Source organism: Camponotus vicinus, unplaced genomic scaffold (assembly GCF_025532165.1).
Source record: "Camponotus vicinus isolate PSW18456_S1 unplaced genomic scaffold, iyCamVici1.0 SCAF_7, whole genome shotgun sequence".
Classification (NCBI taxonomy): Eukaryota; Metazoa; Arthropoda; class Insecta; order Hymenoptera; family Formicidae; genus Camponotus; species Camponotus vicinus.
This window is the reverse complement of record NW_028141979.1, coordinates 18,309,764-18,327,657: the sequence shown is the minus strand read 5'-3', so window position 1 is coordinate 18,327,657 and position 17,894 is coordinate 18,309,764. Positions and strand designations below refer to the sequence as shown.

Genomic DNA, 17,894 nt, shown 5'->3' with positions numbered 1-17,894 from the left:
CAATAAAAAGTAGGGAGTTCCATTTAAGAAATTGACGGTGACCTTCACGTGACCTTTAAATGACTCTCCAAGGTCAAATCATTGCCATCATCTGATGGCCCCCTTCAAGCCATACAACTTTTGTTTGAAACATCTTTTTATTTAACGCACCGTTTCGGAGATATTTGAGCGTATTATTTAAAATGGGACACCCTGTATATATTGTATATATGTATAACTTACACAGAATATTTTCCACATAACACGTTGTAACGCTGTTTTCGCGCAGCTTGTTAGGCGTACGATTGTTACGGCGCCGTACGACAACGAGTATCTATGGCCGGTATTCACAATCCGTTCGTATATTTAAGATCATCTTAAGTAAGGTTTAAAAATGTTATACGACTATTTCATTGGCTGAACAGAATCTTAAGACGACCTAAGACCAGACTTAAGACAATCTTAAATATAAGAATGGACTACCGACCTATGACGCGCAATACGAGAAAGGAAACACAAGAGTGTAATGCCTTAATGTGCGCGTACATGTATACTGACGTATACTATTACACGCGAAATGGAAAAGAAGGATAGTACGAGATTGTCTCTCCTTGTCATACAAACCAATTATAACGCTGTCTGTCGCGATATCGAGCAACTAATCTACAGGTCTGTCATCTACAGGTCTGTAATCCACAGGTCTTTTACTCTTGAGCCTCGATCTCACACACACACACATGAATGAAAATTTTAGACACCGAAATATTTTTTACTAGGTTTCTAAATTCATTTCTGAAAGTTCACTGATACTCCTTTATGCAATTCCCACTACGAAGTGATCTTATTTCGTACGTACAAATTACAAAACTTTTATATTAAGCAAATATTGTTGCGACCTGACGCCAAAATCTGATTAAAAAACTCGAATTTTAAAATTTCTTTTTTGTTTTTAACATAAACTCGGAAACATCGTGGTTAATTACTATGTGCATTTTAATCATGGAAAAGGATTTATTATTCTATTAAACCAATAAAAAAATTTCAGTCTGCAAAAAAGTTTTAGTTAGTAAAACAGGACAGTCCAACATCTTCTTAAGGCTAAAATAATATCGATCAGTGTTATTATTCAGGAGCTAGAGGGCGATTTATAACATATAATATATATTTATTATAATAAACTAAAAACTAAGAGAGAAAATATTGTTTCTCAAATATTTTATATTCGATTTCTGATCAACTTCGAATCTTCGCACATAATTTCTCCTTCTATATAAATTATGTGTATATATATTTTAATTATATTTTTTAATAATACATAAGTATATTTATACGAAATATGTTCTTTAGATTTAAAAATGATGTGTAATAAATTGACTAAAATAAGATGTTATTTTGGTTAATATCTAGAAGAACGACAATCTCACTAATGACCTTGATCTTGAAATATGTTGTCAAGGTCATGATCCTGTGATGAAAAGCAACAAGTTGTATTTTTTTTGTTTTTAGCGCGCTTACATGAGGCGCGTGTGTGCGGGCGTTGTGCGAACTGTCGAGCGTGTAGCGCGTGCGTAGCGGCGTAACCTCTTTATTACTGCGTATTCTTTCGAGCGAGTTCTTTTGTTTGTTACACAGAATAAAGATATTTATAACATCCTGAGTAATAGTAGTAGTAGTAGAAAAACGGATGGGACTAGGGTAATCCCTACTATCACCTAAAAGTTCCTCTGTGACCCCTCCGTGACCCGTTAGTTGAAGTTACTGTTGAGGATTTCAAATGCTCGCGCTGTCACTATAGTACTTCCGTCGGTCGGAGCTACGTGCCTCCTTTGTTGGTTACGGCTGCCATCTATATCCTTTTCTATATAGCGAGTATAATAATAACCGAAGTGACGCTGTAACGTGATATTATTATAAAAGTATACAGGGTGATTCTGAACAAACGTTTGTCTTTAAAATATCAAATTCTTGAATGAATTCTAAGACGATTTTTCCTCTTGCAAAATTTTGCCCGGAGCTTAGTTTTTAAACTACAAAGGAAAATAGTTTACTAATTATGGAACGAGTACAAGAGGTAGGCAGGGATGCACCGGCCGATATAGGCAATTACGCGGGGCGCTCGCCGCGATCAGCTGATTGCTATACGCGATGAGTGTAGCAATCAGTGTGTGTGTGTGTGTGTGTGTGTGTGTGTGTGTGTGTGTGTGTGAGAATGTGTGAAAATGTACACGCATATATACACATGCACGTTAATTCTCTCTCTCCCTCTCTCTCTCTCTCTCACTCACTCACTCATTATTTATTCTTACCTTGTAGAGATTCATATGATGATAAATGATTGTTACACATGTAACACATTGTTGATAACAATGAGACATTGTCCTAATACACACATACACTCTGACACACCGTGTTAGACGAAAGCAAAGTTTTTTTCTTTTCTTTTATCGTATTTATTTACGAATTTACTCACGCACTTAATCACTCACGATCGATAAAAATTTACTACCGATTACTAACGATTTATAAACGATTAACGCACTCCATTACTAATCACACACTCGTTATAAATTAATTATGAAAACGACACGAGAAAAAGAAACGTGTTAACAATGTACCGCGCGCGTTACTCGATGCGAAAACTGCGCGACGCGACGATCGTCGATAACAAGCAGGTTAGGTTGGTTCTAGCGCCTAAGACCTAGCGTTGCCGAACGTGCACGTATGGTATTATGCGTGAAGCGCGAGATGCTAGTCTGTCTTATAATTGGCTGAAGCCTCCGCATTGTGAATGCGATAATCTCGAAAATATAAAATGTATAATATAAAATGTACTCGGTTTTTTTTAAATAACAACATTATTAATATTATAATATTATTAATATTAACATTATTAATATTGTTACGTCCAAGGGACTTCATGATTCTTTTCTTTCCCATAACTGGCGCACACGTGCATGACTTCCAAAAAATCATTAATGTCAGTTAAATTGGAATAGGATTCTCAGTAAGTGCTCCAAAAACGACAGCCAGATATTAACGTGCTACAAAATCACAAAGAGTAGTATCTGGTCACAGTCAAGGCGTCAGCAAGTCAGCCGAATTTGATATTTTCCGATCGCTTGAAAACTCATAAAATCTATAGAAACTATAGAAAATAAAAGAAACTATTCATGAAAATGCGAGTGACCGGACGCGACATACGTACCCATCTTAATTTCAAGGGGATAGTAAAAGTCATCCCTTGTCTTTAGCAGACGCATCCTGCAAGACATAAATTACTACCACCTCCGATACTGAGAATCCTAGGTCTCCCCGTTTTGGAAGATGCTCTCCTATTCGCGAACGAATGTAATAAAATTCACACAGTCTGTTGTTAGCTTGGAGTCTATCATGACGCATTTGGAAATCATTTCTGTACAACGTAATTTTTGTTTTATCTTTCGAATTTTCTGCAAGATTTTTTACCATTGGTTTGCCATGGGACTGTCGCTTGAGCATTGACTGCACGCGATCCTTTTCCTTAAGGGGTTATGCCTAGTCAGAAATTTTCAAATTTTCGATTCTGGGATTTTCACATTTTCTTGAAGTAGATAATGTTAGAAATATTCCCTGAAAGTTTCAAATTAATCCGTTGAAATTTGTTGGAGATATACGACGTGAAGTATACGTCAGAGCGCGAGCGCCCCGCGCGGCTGCTGCGCTATAGGGACGAACGTCGACGTTGACATCGACCTGTGCAATCGAACGTTCGCTTCTTTCGTAGTTTTTCGATTTCTAAATAAATTATGGATCGTAAGAAAGGTTCGAGAGATTTGAAAAAATCGGAAAATTTTCGAAAATCAAGATCAAGAAAAAGGAAACAAAATATTAATCTGAAAACGATGGAGTATGAAGAAAGTACTTTTAGTGCATCTGCAAAAAAATTGAAACTGCAAAAAGAGATTATTGTGCCGCATAAAGATTTCTGACTGCCGCACACTCGATAGTACTCGAGAGGTAAGAATACGTCATCGACAAGAACAAATTAATATTTTAAAAGCAACAACTGCAGCAGAAGGCGTACTGTATGGGCCTGGAATAGATGACTCTGTGTAAGTTGAAAAATAAATTTTTTATTTTAATGTAAATTAGACTCGGAACTTTAAACGCGTTTTTCTCGAAACCACATTTTCAAAGACGGTGACCAAAATATCTCGAAAACTGCTGCACCAATCTATTTCAACTTTTGCAAACTTCTTTTAAACATAAAAATCTAGTCTTTGACCGAAGGATTTTTTTTTCAATGCGTAATTTTTATTTTATGAATGAAAAACGAGCGTTTTTTTTTTTTTACGAAAATCGATAATTTCAATTTAAGCGGCCGCCATTTTCCCGCAAATTAATTTTTTGTAACAGGGAACCATTAAAGACTAGATAAACTAATATATTAACTAAATTTTCTTGAATTTTTGATTGCAGATAACTCAATTCCAAACAGGAGTGGTCACCGCAAAACGCTTTTGGAATATAGGCTTCCCGGACATCGGCTGTCTTTGCCATAAATTTATATTTTTGTACCAAAATTTTACAATAATTTTGTTAAATATAACTATTTTAAATATAGAAACTTTTGTAAAAAGATATGCATACACTTTTTCAAAAAAAATTCTCAAAAATTCGTCTTTTTTCGACCTCCTGACTAGGCATAACCCCTTAACGTTCTTTGGAAAAAACGTCAAGTTGAATGGATTTCGATGGGGTGTGCTTGAGTGTGAGTTTGGTGGCCAACGGTTTCGTGGGAACAATTACGTCAATAATTTTTAAAGGCGGATGGTTGTAAGTTGCGTGGGACGGTGAGGATTATTAGGTAACATCGTAGCGTTTTTGGAAATAATGGATGTGTTTTGCGCCGCGGTTTTTGCGTTTTTATTCTGCTTTTATTTTAAATCCTTAACGGTGTTTTTATTGTTTGACTGTGTTTATTTTTACAATTTTATCTTTTGACCTGTACAGTAATTTTCATTTATTTATTTTTGTATTTTTTTATATCTGATATGAATATTATTGTTGTCACACTGAGGAGGGTCCGAAAGGGACCGAAACGTTTGTATGTATGAATTTATTGAATTTATATAGAATTATTGAAAAATAAAAATTTTTGTCACGCATTACCACCTGCGCTTCGCTTGGTCTTTAATAGCCTTCTTTTCGATTATTATTAATAAAATTCTGATTTGTTACATTTGTTCTAAACGCTCATAAGAGGGGGCAGGGAAGAGACGATGGAAATCTAATGAGAGTTTCTATTCGTTAACTTCCCTAGCTCCTCACTCTAGGAGAAGGTAATCCAAAAACGATATATAAGCGCGAACTTCGAAAAAATCAGCATTCTTAAGTATTCTTCATTCTTAAGTCTTCATTATTATTAATCAGTTATCGGCTATTTATTTGGTATCTCAGCATTCTTTGCATTACTAAGCCACTATTCTCAAAAATCTCGGGATTAATAGTATTAGCAAAAACAGTCAGTAACCCCATCGAGTCAGTGCGTGTTCGCAACTAAATAACAGTGCAAGTATCCTGTCATTCTCGACGCCAAGAGGCCAGCAACAACCATCACAAGCCAGCGCTAATCGCGTTCTCTGAAACAAATAGTAAGTCTTTTTTTTTGTTTACGAACTCCCTCCGTTTTCTTCTCTTTACTTATTATAATCGCTTCCCTAGTGGAACCCGCTTCGAGGAAATCCACTAAAGCCAAGGCAAAGCGACTCCGATTCCGTCGCAATCGCCGAACGCGCAGACTACTGGCTCGGGCTGTGGCTGACCCTTCTTTTACATTATATTTAAACAAATTAAACATGAATCTTCCTATCACCCGAATCGTCTTGGGTAACATCCAAGAAGATACGCGAGATACTCCTCGTATCTGTCCCCTCAAACCTCTCCTCCCAATTACTCTCCGTATCTGTCTCCTGGAACTCTTGCTCCTAGTTACTCTCCCGTGTACGACACGGAACCCGACCATCCGCCTGATTTTCCGCCATTGTCGCCCTTTCCTTCTCCACCCCACGAAGCAGCTCCACATTCTCATCTCTTCTCTCCTCCCGCTCTTCCTCCCCCTATTTTCTCCTCGATCGATCTTACCGATCGAACTGTCGCAATAATTCTCTCCTTAACCTACCCTGAATACAGAGATCCCATTTCTGCCAGGTTATTTCACCTTGGGACCTGGTCCCATACACATTCCTAGCCTTAAGGCTTTTCTCAGCACCGCTCCTTCCGATATTTCCATCCCCTGTTTCACCCCTTTTACCGATAAGCCCATCGCCTTTCCTATAGAATACTTATGGGAAAGGTACCCTCCTGATTCTGATTAGATCCTCTTCGTCTCGCATACACACACACGCATAAATATACACACACACACGCATACACATACACACTCACACACACACACACATACTCACTTAATATTGTTACAGAATCATGTACTAGACCGTATCGATTTATGATTAAAATTTTTATATAACCTTTCTTTATAATGTACAATAAATTCATTTAAATTTATTCTTCCGCGTTCAACTCAATCGATCCCTCTCATCACCCACGCTCCTGAATCGCACTTTGTCCCGTCCCGGGTAAAAAGGATTAAGTTCCTTTACCAAAAAGGGGACCGTCGAGCGGCCATTCGGAAATAGCGTAAGATCGACCCTTGCGGTCGTTGACCTATCTTTGGCTCTCTCGCAGGCTCGCTCGACCCGAGACATCTGCCCTTAAGGAACCTGTTCTCGGGATACAAGTGTTACGTCCTTCCTTCGGCCCATCCTTCCTCGGGCCTGGACGTAACAATATTAATATTAAAACTTAACATTATTAATATTATATTAATATTAACTAAACATTATTAATATTAATATTATATTATTACTAATATTATATGCTTTGTTTCCTTTATGCAACCGAGACAAATTATATTTTAAAATTAATAATTTTTAATTTTTAATTTAGATTTAATTTTTTGGTAAAATAGACAATTGCAGCCTATACGCCGATGACCTTGACCTTGACATATGTTGTCAAAGACACCTACCCGAGTAATTTCATGTATATACAGGGTAGGACATTTTAATCTACGCACTGAAATATCTCAAAATCCATAAGTTTAAGACAAACATGTTTCAGACAAAAGTTGTATGGTGTCGAGGGGGATATAAGATGGCGCCATTAGTTTGACCTTGAAGAGTCATCTGAAGGTCACGTGAAGGTCACCTCCAACTTTTTAAATGGGACACCCTATATGCTTTTGCATATTCTTGTAGCTCATCTCGAGAGCTTCCCAAAACACTATAATTAAGTTAGTTTTTATTAAGTACTTTCCGAGTTATGAGGCTCGAAATCATTTCTTAATTTTACATAAACCGTAAAATAACTTGTAAAATATTCATTTTTCGATTATCTTACCTTAATACTTTTATGTACAAAATAATGAGAGGAATCAATTGGTGTAAAAAAAACACATAATTGTTTCGAAAAAAAATGTAATTTGCAATTAACAATTACATATTTTTTCTTAAAAATAACTGTGTTTTCTTTATATAAATTGATTCCTCTCATCATTTTGTACATAAAAATATTAAGGTAAGATAATCGAAAAATGAATATTTTACAAGTTATTTTACGGTTTATGTAAAATTAAGAAATGATTTCACGCCTCATAACTTAGAAAGTACTTAATAAAAACTAACTTAATTATAGTGTTTTGGAAAGCTCTCCAGATGAGCTACAAGAATATGTAAAAGCATATAGGGTGTCCCATTTAAAAAGTTGGAGGTGACCTTCACGTGACCTTCAGATGACTCTTCAAGGTCAAACTAATGGCACCATCTTATGTCCCCCTCGAAACCATACAACTTTTGTCTGAAACATTTTTGTCTTAAACTTATGGATTTTGAGATAATTTAGTGCGTAGATTAAAATGGCCTACCCTGTATATAATAGGCGGATTCGAATAGATTAGCCCCTACCTCCATCTCAAAGTTTCAAAAGATTTCGCTGAATATCTTCGAAAATATCGATTTTGGACAAAAAAGTTATTAACAAAAAATGAGGCTATTAAAAAGCTTTATAAAAATGTTATAAACATTTTTTACGTAAATTCATTATTTTGGCTGTTATATAAAAAAATTAGGTAATTGTATATAATTCGGGCCTCCGCCCCGATGACTTTGATCTTTATATATATTGCCAAGGGCATCATTTTAAGTAACTTTTCCTTATATAATAATTGGGGGTCGCTGCTTATTAAAAAGTTATGAACACACGAAGTTTAAAAAATATGGTAAAGGTTGATATTAGGGGACTCACCTCCGTTGAGCTTCACCTTGACATATGTTATCAAGGTCACTGTTCTGAGTAACATGCAAAAGGTTTTAGCCGTCACTCGTTGTTTATTAAAAATTTATTAAAAAATGAAGTTAATGATATAAATGATGTGAAACGAAGTGTATATTTGCAAAATTTCACATGGGTTTGCGACTTTCCATGTGAAGCAATGTCCACCTTGCCTACTGGCGGGGTGGTTGCGGGAGGGGGACCGAAGGTCCCCCTTGCACCACCCGCGTGTGTGTGTGTGTGTGTGTGTGTGTATGTACACATACATTTCTGATAATTTTTAATTGTATTAAATTGTATTAAATTCTATATAAATTTAATACAATTAAAAAATATCAGAAATGTATGTGTACACACACACACGCGGGTGGTGCAAGGGGGACCTTCGGCCCCCCTCCCGCAACCACCCCGCCGGTAGGCAAGGTGGACCTTGCTTCATGTGGAAAGTCGCAAACCTATGTGAAATTTTGCAAATATACACCTCGTTTCACATCATTTATATCATTAACTTCATTTGTTAACAACTTTTTAATAAGCAGCGACCTCCAATTATTTTATAAGTAAAAGTTACTTAGAATGATGCCCTTGACAACATATATGAAGATCAAAGTCGCGGCAGAGGCCCGAATTGTATAAAATTATCATCTTTTGAAACCTTGAAATGGAGGTAGGGGCTAAACTATTCGAGTCCGCCTATTATATATATACATGAAATTACTCGGGAAGGTGTCCTTGACAACATATGTCAAGGTCAAGGTCATCGGCGTATAGGCCGCAATTGTCATTTTACCAATTTTTTAAATTATATTTTTTGCGAATAAAATGTTTCACGTAAAAATATGTTGGTCGCTCTGAAAAGAGCGGATTATCTTTAGTCGCTCTGAGAAGGCTCTGACGGATTGTCGTTGATCGCTCTAAAAAGAGCGGATTGAAAAAATCTTATAATAGGTGCTCAAAATGACCACCATCCATTCTAATGCAAGCTCTCATGCGTTTTAATAAATTTCTTTGGACATTCTCTATCATCGCTTCTTCGATAACCCAAATAGCACGTCGCAATCTTGCATTTAAATCGTCGACATCCTCGGGGGAAGCGTTTTGTAAATTACTTCCTTACAATATCCCCATCAAAAAAATCTAAAGGATTGAGATCCGGGGATCTTGCGGGTCACCGTATCGGGCCATATCGACCCATCCAACGTCCAGGAAATTGCTCATTCAAATAATTTGTAACGATTCTGACGTTGTGTGGCCCAGCACCGTCTTGTTGAAAAACAATCTTGTTTCTCTCTAATAATGGAACTTCTTCTAAGAATTCTGGCAGATTCTCTCTTAAAAAGTCCACGTATGATTGGCCAGTTGAAATATCTGGAAGAACAACTGGACCAAGTATCTGAGTTCCCGTTATTCCAGCCCACAGATTGATTTTCCAACGAATTTGGAAATTTTTCTGTCGTGTGACTCTGGGATTTTCTTCACTCCAAATATGCATATTGTGTGAATTAAAAATTCCTTCTTGTATGAATAACGATTCATCGCTGAATATTACATAAGAAGGATTCTCTCGTCCTTTATTATTGCGCGTCCCTCTCGTCATTTAACAGATTATGGGCCCAGTATAAGCCCAGAAATCAAGAAAGTGAGTCTTCACAGCAAACAAACTCATACGTAAAAATTTGTCAGGTTAAGTGAAACGTGAACGTCTTGACAAAAACTATGGATCAAAACGCGGGAACCACATCACGCATCCCCCTGCTATCGAAAGACAACTATGATACATGGAAATCGAGGATTCAAGCGATCATGACAAAAAATAAAACATGGTCATATGCAAGTGGTCAAAAGTCGAAGCCCGAGAACGCGGCTGAAATAGCAGGAAGGAAGAAGACAACAAAGCCAAAGCAGATTTGTATCTTGCTGTCAACGATGCTGAACTCAAACATGTGAGGAATTGTGTGACCGCGCGGGAGATCTGGCTGAAATCGATATTTGAGTCGAAGGGACCAGCTAGGAAAGCCTCTCTCTGGAAGCGATTAATGATGCATCGGCTCAAAGAAAATGGTGATGTACATCAACACATTAATGAATTCTTCGATATTGTCAATAAACTCTCGGAATTAATTATCGAGGTAAGCAATGAATTACAATCCATTATGCTATTGCACAGCCTGCCGGAAAGCTTCGGCAACTTTCGATGCGCAATCGAATCGAGAGATAATCTACCTAATCCTGAAGTATTGAAAATTAAAATTTTGAACGAGAATACTACAAGGAAACAGAGAATTCAGAATGACGACCACGATGCTCTTTTGGCACGAAGAACGTGGCAAAAACCTAAGAAGGAAAATCAAGGGAAGACGGAGAAAGGAAAATCTGATGGAACTTTCAAATTTATGTGTCACAAGTGCAGAAAAACTGGACATAAAGCTGCCGAGTGCTCTGAAAGATAGGAAAAGGCCGGAACCGCCAAAGACGTATCTTTTCTGACGTCATTGACCGAATGCAACTCTTGCCGTGCCGAATTCGATAAAAAGGAAAACGAATGGTGCTTAGATAGTAGTTGTACCTCATCTATGTAATGATGAGGGAAGTTTCGTAAAACTTACCGAATTGAATGATGTCAAATTGAATTTAGCCAGTCATTCGTCAGCAGACAAAAGGCAAAGAAACTGTGAAAATTATTGCAACAAATGGACATACCACGAGGGGCGTATGTCTGGAAAACACACTACATGTTTCTGATATTTGGAGCAATTTGATGTCGGTAGCAAAAATTATAGACACCGGCAATGAAATAATCTTCAGAAAGAAAAAGGCTAAGGTAAGAAATAAAAAGGGAAAAGTCTTATTGATTGCAGATCGAGTCGGCGATCTATACTACGTCCGAACTATCCCTGAGCAATAGGGCCAACGTTACGTTGACAAATGACCAAAAATCGAAACTGCAAGTTTGGCACGAAAGATTTGGCCATCTAAATCAGTGCTGGGATTTATTTGCAACTTTCGGCCAAATTTCTTAGCTTATGTCTACTATTCTCTTCTTACCGCTCGCGCCGCTCGTAACTAAGGTGCGTGTCACAAATGTAATGTGGCAATCTATCTAAGTTCTTTTTATTGTTTAATAATAATAAAAATAATTATTCTATTATTAATTACGTTTCAAAACACAAATATTTTTAATTATTACAGAACATATATGTAATTAATAATGGAATAATTATTTTTATTATTAATAAACAATAAAGAGAACTGAAATGATTGAGATTGTCACATTACATTTGTGACGTGCACGTTCCTGAGCGCTCCTTAGTTATGAGCGTTCGGTGGCGTGGTCGCTAAGGTGCGAGTGGTAAGAGGGGAATGGTAGGCGTAAGCTAAGAAATTTGGTCAAAAGTTGCAAATAAATCCCAGCACTGATCTAAAGAAAGACGACCTCCTGGAGTTAAATCGGAAGGAATTGGTTCTTGGAATGGACTTAGGAAACAAGAAATTAATGCTCCCATGCTAAATCTGTTCAAAGGCAAAACTCACGGCACCCAGTTTTCCGAAATCATCGCAGAGATGCACAGAAATTCTCGACATCGTGCATTCAAACATCTGCGGACCAATGAGAACCGAATCAAGGGGAAAAGCCAGGTATTTTATTACATTCACAGACAACTATTCTAGATGGTTCGTGGTGAAGCTTTTTGCGAAACAAAAGCGACGCGCTATAGACTTTTAAGGATTTTAAAAGCTATGCCGAGAAACAAACTGGGAAAACAATTAAAATTTCCAATCGGATAACGGTAAAGAATTTTGTAATATGGAGTTCGACAAATTTTTGAGAGACGAAGGAATCAACAGAAGATTAACGGCTCCTTACACTCCGCAACAAAACGGAATAGCTGAGAGAAAAAATCGGACTCTAGTCGAAATGGCCCGCTGTATACTTGCGCAATCCAGGCTACCATCGTCGTTTTAGGCAGAAGCCATATCGACAGCAAACTATGTGAGGAATCGGTGTTTAACCACCGCACTCGGTGTGGAAATGCCTTTCGAGATATGGCATAAAAAACGATCAGATGTCAAGCATTTTAAAGCATTCGGAGAGATCGCGTATGTCCTGAATAAGAATCCTGAAAGAAGAAAACTCGACCATCGAGGAATTAGATGTAATTTCGTTGGATATGACAGTTCAGTAAAAGGATATCGCGTGTGGGTACCTAGTGAACAAAAGATAATTGTATCTCGAGATGTAAAGTTCCTCGGTATCCTAGAGTCGAAGGAGAAGCATCTAAAAGCATGCAACAAGGACGACGGCCAAATCAATGAACAGAAGATTAATCACTCAACTGTTTACAGAATTCCATTTGGATCCAGTTACTGGAGAGGAAGTTGCGCTCATCTCGAGGAGAGAGACGTACCGGTAAACGAAAATCACGAGGAACCGGGATCAGCCGAAGGAAATGCTAATACGACTGTCAGGAGAGGACCTGTCAGGAAGACCAGCAAAAATCCTTACCGGTCAGAAAGGGCGACCAAAAAGAAGATATAACATGATAGAAGTTCCAGACAATCCAGAACAAGAGTCGGACTCTGAAACATTCGACACGAAAACATCGGGAGCGGAATTCGTGAGTATTGCAGAAGTCTCTTGGAATCAGGCTCTGCAAGGTCCAAACGCCGACGACTGTAAAGAAGCAATTCTGACTGAAATCGAATGTCTTGTAAAGAACGACACTTGGAATGTCGTAAATAGGCCATCGCGACGTGATTGGTTGCATAATAGTTCTAAGAAATAAGTACAACGCTGACGGTACCATCGAGAAAAGAAAGGCACGCGTTGTAGCTAAGGGATTCTCTCAACATCCGAAGGGATGTCGGGAATCGATTTTCATGATATCTTCAGCTCCAGTGGCCCGTCTGAGCTCCGTTAGATTGATTATGGCACTCGCAGTTCAGTTCGATTTCAAAATACGTCAGCTGGATATTACCACGGCGTATTTGAATGGAGAGATCGAAGAAGAGCTTTACATGAAGAAACCTAAGCTATTGCTAGAATCGTTGACGGAGATTGCTAATCGAAGGAACCAACTTGATCCCATTGGATCAAAAGCAAGAAAGATGATTCGCGATCTGCAAGGCGACGACAAGGTATGTCGTTTGAATAAGGCATTATACGGGCTAAGACAAACCGGTCGACAATAGCATAGAAAACTCGACAAAAAACTCAGGAGCTTAGGATTAGAGCCTACCAGTGCCGATCCCTGTATTTATTTCACAAAAAGAGGGAAGGAAATATTAGTACTTGTTTACGTAGATGACATCCTAATTGCTTATCGAAAAGCGACGGATCTAAATTTTCTGCAAAATGGTCTCTCAAAATATTTCGAGGTTAAGGATCTCGGTGAAGCACATTTCTGTCTAGGAATTGAAGAGAAATTAAAAGAGACTAGGAATTGAAGAGAAATTAAAAGAGGCAAAGATTATATTGCTATGTCGCAGGCAGGATACATTAACGACATCATTAAACGATTCGGAATGGAAAACTCAAAGCCGGTTCTTACATCAATAGAACCGGGGAGCAAATTGACAAAAAACAACGAGGACGAAGACAAGGAATCGAGAGAAGAGCCTTACCGTGAACTTGTTGGAGCCCTAAACTACTTAGTCGTAGGTACAAGACCAGATATGGCCTATGTTGTTAGCTGTCTCAGTCAGTTCAATTCCTGTCACGGAAAACAACATTGGACGGCAGCAAAACGAGTACTGAGATATTTGAAACACACCATCACCATCTGCGTTCTTACGGCATCGTATACCGTAAGAACGCAGAAGGATTAAAAGGCTTTACGGATGCGGATTGGGCCGGTTGTCCTTTTGATCGAAAATCCTACACGGGTTATGCATTTACAATAAGCGATGCAGCCATTAGTTGGGAATCTCGGAAACAATGCACAGTTGCCTTATCATCCACCGAAGCTGAGTACATGTCCCTAACCGAAGTCACGAAGGAAGCCCTGCACTTGTACAAATTTTTGAATGAAATTGGACTTCTCGACGTGAGCAAAGTATTAATGACGAATGACAATCAAGGGGCGCAGTTATTGGCCAAAAGTCCTGTCTTTCACGCAAAGTCCAAGCACATTGATCTGAGACATCACTTTATTCGCGACATTCTTGAAAAGGATCTTATCGAGCTAGAATACTTGTCAACGGAAGAGATGCCTGCAGATGTCCTAACAAAGAGACTTTCAAAGGAGAAACATTTCAGATGCATGGAACTCCTCGGAATTCGACCAACTGTTCTGTAGTGATAGAGCGCTTGATTTGAGGGGGTGTTGAGGATTTCAAATGCTTGCGCTGTCACTACAGTTCTTCCGTCGGTCGGAGCTACGCGACGGATGCGCCTCCTTTGTTGGTTATGGCTGCCACCTCCTTTTTTATATAGCGAGTATAATAATAACCGAAGTGACGCTGTAACGTAATATTATTATAAAAGTATATATTCCAAACCAAGAACTCTGATTCTCTCTCGTCCTTTATTATGCGCGTTCCTCTCGTTATAACAGTTACGAATAGTGATCTATCTTCACGATCTTTACAAAAAGATTGTAAAGATCGCCCACCTTTACGTTGTGCAGATCACTAGATCTGGAAACAAGAAAACTCAGGATCTGTATCTCATAAGTACAAGGGTAGGACTGTGACACAGAATGTGAATATTATCCTCTTTTTCTCCGCCGCATAGATGACAATCTTTCTGCTCGGCTAAGTAAGCCGAAATTAAATAAGTGAGTCCTAAGGGCTACATGATCCGTGACCAATGGAAATATTAAGTTTTGTTCTACTCATTGTTAGGAGTTCATCTGTCCTTTTGAATTGGTTCATTAGGAGTTTGGCTTGACAGCATTGAACTTGATCCCACGGGACCAGATGTTCCCGATTTAAAGATTTTTTGATAAAATCTTTACCTATGGCAAAAGGGACGCCGAGGACTTGCTTAGCCGGGATTTCAAATCCGGTTGCCCAGTTTTGCTAGGCCGTCCGCCACTTCATTGCCAAAAATTCCCTGATGACCAGCGACCAAGACTACGATGATTTTGTTAGTTTCACCTAGTTTGTTGAGTGCTTGTATACCAAACCACCGAGAACTCGGTGATGGTCTTGGCTAAGGTATTGATGGCTGTTCTGCTATCGGAGCAGATATAAATATTTCTATTTATAGCTTCAACTGAAGTTAAGATTTTTACACACTCAAGGATGGCCAAAATCTCGGCTTGGAAGACCATAACTAGCTCACCTAGGGGAAAAGATTCTCTATGATTGATTCTAAACATATCAGCTCCAAATCGTCCATTTGCCCCTGAGACATCCGTGTACTAGATGTTCAAGTTTAGTCGATAAATTCGCTCTGGATTACTCTGGATTAATTTTCCCTAGAAGGTATCTGAATTTTAAAGGATTTAAGAACCTGGAATTTCCTAGGTATTCTATACAGCAGAGTAATGGGTGTTTCTGGAGGAACACTAACTTAGTGTGACCAAGGCGGTAGCCCCTCCACACACCTTGACACTTTAGTCTGTAGACGGTAAGCTAATAATGAAGCCGTCTAAGGGCAGAAGACAGAGTGCAATCTCAAACGCCTACGTTGAGATGGTTCTCATGGCCCCTATCACCGCCTTCAGGTAACAACCTGAAAGCTTTTGAGGAGGTCCCTAGTCCCCACTTTTACCACACTTATCCTAGGCCACTGCAGCATATGTGAGGCGTGGTAATAGAATGGTTTTGTAAATCCAGAGGGTAACACTAGGTTTCAACAAAAAGTTTGGAAACGGCTATTAAAGACCTTTAATGGAACACAGTAATTAAAGCACAGTTTTCTTAAAAATCTTTTAGTATATATCAAAAATAAAAAATGTAGACATTTCAGTCCAATTCGGACCCTCTTCAGTAAAAATTACAGTGATAAATAAACATAAACATACAGTAATTAAAAACATTAATATCTGATATTCCGTTACGATAAATTACATATGATAAAATATAAATAAAAAATAGGAGCGTTGTACGCGTGCGAGTCAAATTATAAAATTATAAAAAAATTTTGAAATCGGTCGGAGCAACTCAAAGACGAATTTGATTAACAACGCTTAAAGACCGTCATTGATTGACCGTCATTGTATGATTATAGCGATGTAAATAACTGTATATTATTGGCAATTTTTTTTCACGTTTTCTCGGTGTAAATTTGATATTCTTTCCGTTAGGATGGAAAAGGAAAATGGATCACCAAATCTTCGCATGAACATGTTTAATGCATGTTTTTACTATTTACAATTAATTGTTAATAACTTTTAAATAAATAATGACCGCTAACTAAAACTTTTTGGAGGTTACTCAGGATTATGACCTTGATAAAATATATCAAAATTAAGATCATTGGTGAGATTGTCGTCCATCTAGATATTTACCGTTTTTCTTTATCTTTGAATAAAAATACAAACCTTGAGGAAGATGAATTTGTTGCTTCAACCATAGTCGAAGTTTATCCAGTAGCTCTTCTAAAAGTTGCTCGTTTCCTCTAGTCTCTTTTAATATTTCTTTAAATGTAGGCATTTCTAGTTTAAGCATTTTTATGGTATCGTTTACCTTCCTTCACAAAATTAATAACACAATCTGAAATTATTGCATATAGACTATATAGGGTGTCTGAAAACTTTTCGCACTCCAGAAGTGTGAAGATAGATTGGCTCAAATTAAGAAGGAAGGATCTTTACTGTTTTGCGATATACGCAATAATTAACGAAAAATTAATTAAAGAAGGTCGGCCAATCTGCGTGAGTAGAAGCGCGTGGCGACGAAAGTCGTCCCACTGTAACCTTATACTAAGCGCGCGGCGAAGTGGTGAATGGGCAAGGGGTGGTGAGTGAGGCCCGGACTCACCACTCTCTTTTTTGATTAATTTTTCGTTAATTATTGCGAATATCGCAAAACAGTAGAGGTCCTTCCTTCTTAATTTGTGTCAATCTACTTTCACACTTCGAGTGCGAAAAGTTTTCAAACACCCTATATAATGATTGAATATATTATTTTGAACGCTTTTTTTTATTAAAATTTTAATATTAATAAAAGTAATTATTTTTAACATATGATTTTTGAAAACAATACTACTAATATGAATTAAAGAGTTATATTAATAATTAATATTGATCTACATCTATACGCACTGTTTCAACTGTTCGTTTTAACTGTCCGTAACACAGTCGTTTCTTGACTGATTATATTTAAAAATCATGACTCACTGAATATGTTGCGATAATTTTTTTTATTTAATGAGATGTTGAATTAAAAATTGAGTTAAAAATACTTTTGGAATTAAAAACGTATATGAATTCGACAATTGAAACATTTCATATAGGTATTGTTATCAGTTGGGTATATTTAAGATAAAGTAATATATAAATATTCACATGATGAAAAGAAAATAAAATATTTATATTATCGTAATATTTTACAATTTTAGATTATTTATAGAATTATTTATATTTATTATAATTATA

At 37.5% G+C, this 17,894-nt stretch overlaps 1 protein-coding gene across 1 annotated transcript in view; it reads right to left on the bottom strand.

Moving 5' to 3' along the window:
* Positions 1-16,965, bottom strand: part of LOC145974828 (alpha-tocopherol transfer protein-like) — a 36,113-nt gene extending 19,148 nt beyond the window's left edge. Inside the window, exon 1 of the mRNA XM_083104870.1 lies at positions 16,839-16,965. Within this exon, the coding sequence (XP_082960996.1) occupies positions 16,839-16,965 (127 nt within the window). The remainder of the gene's footprint in view (positions 1-16,838) is intronic.
* Positions 16,966-17,894: the final 929 nt, after the last annotated feature.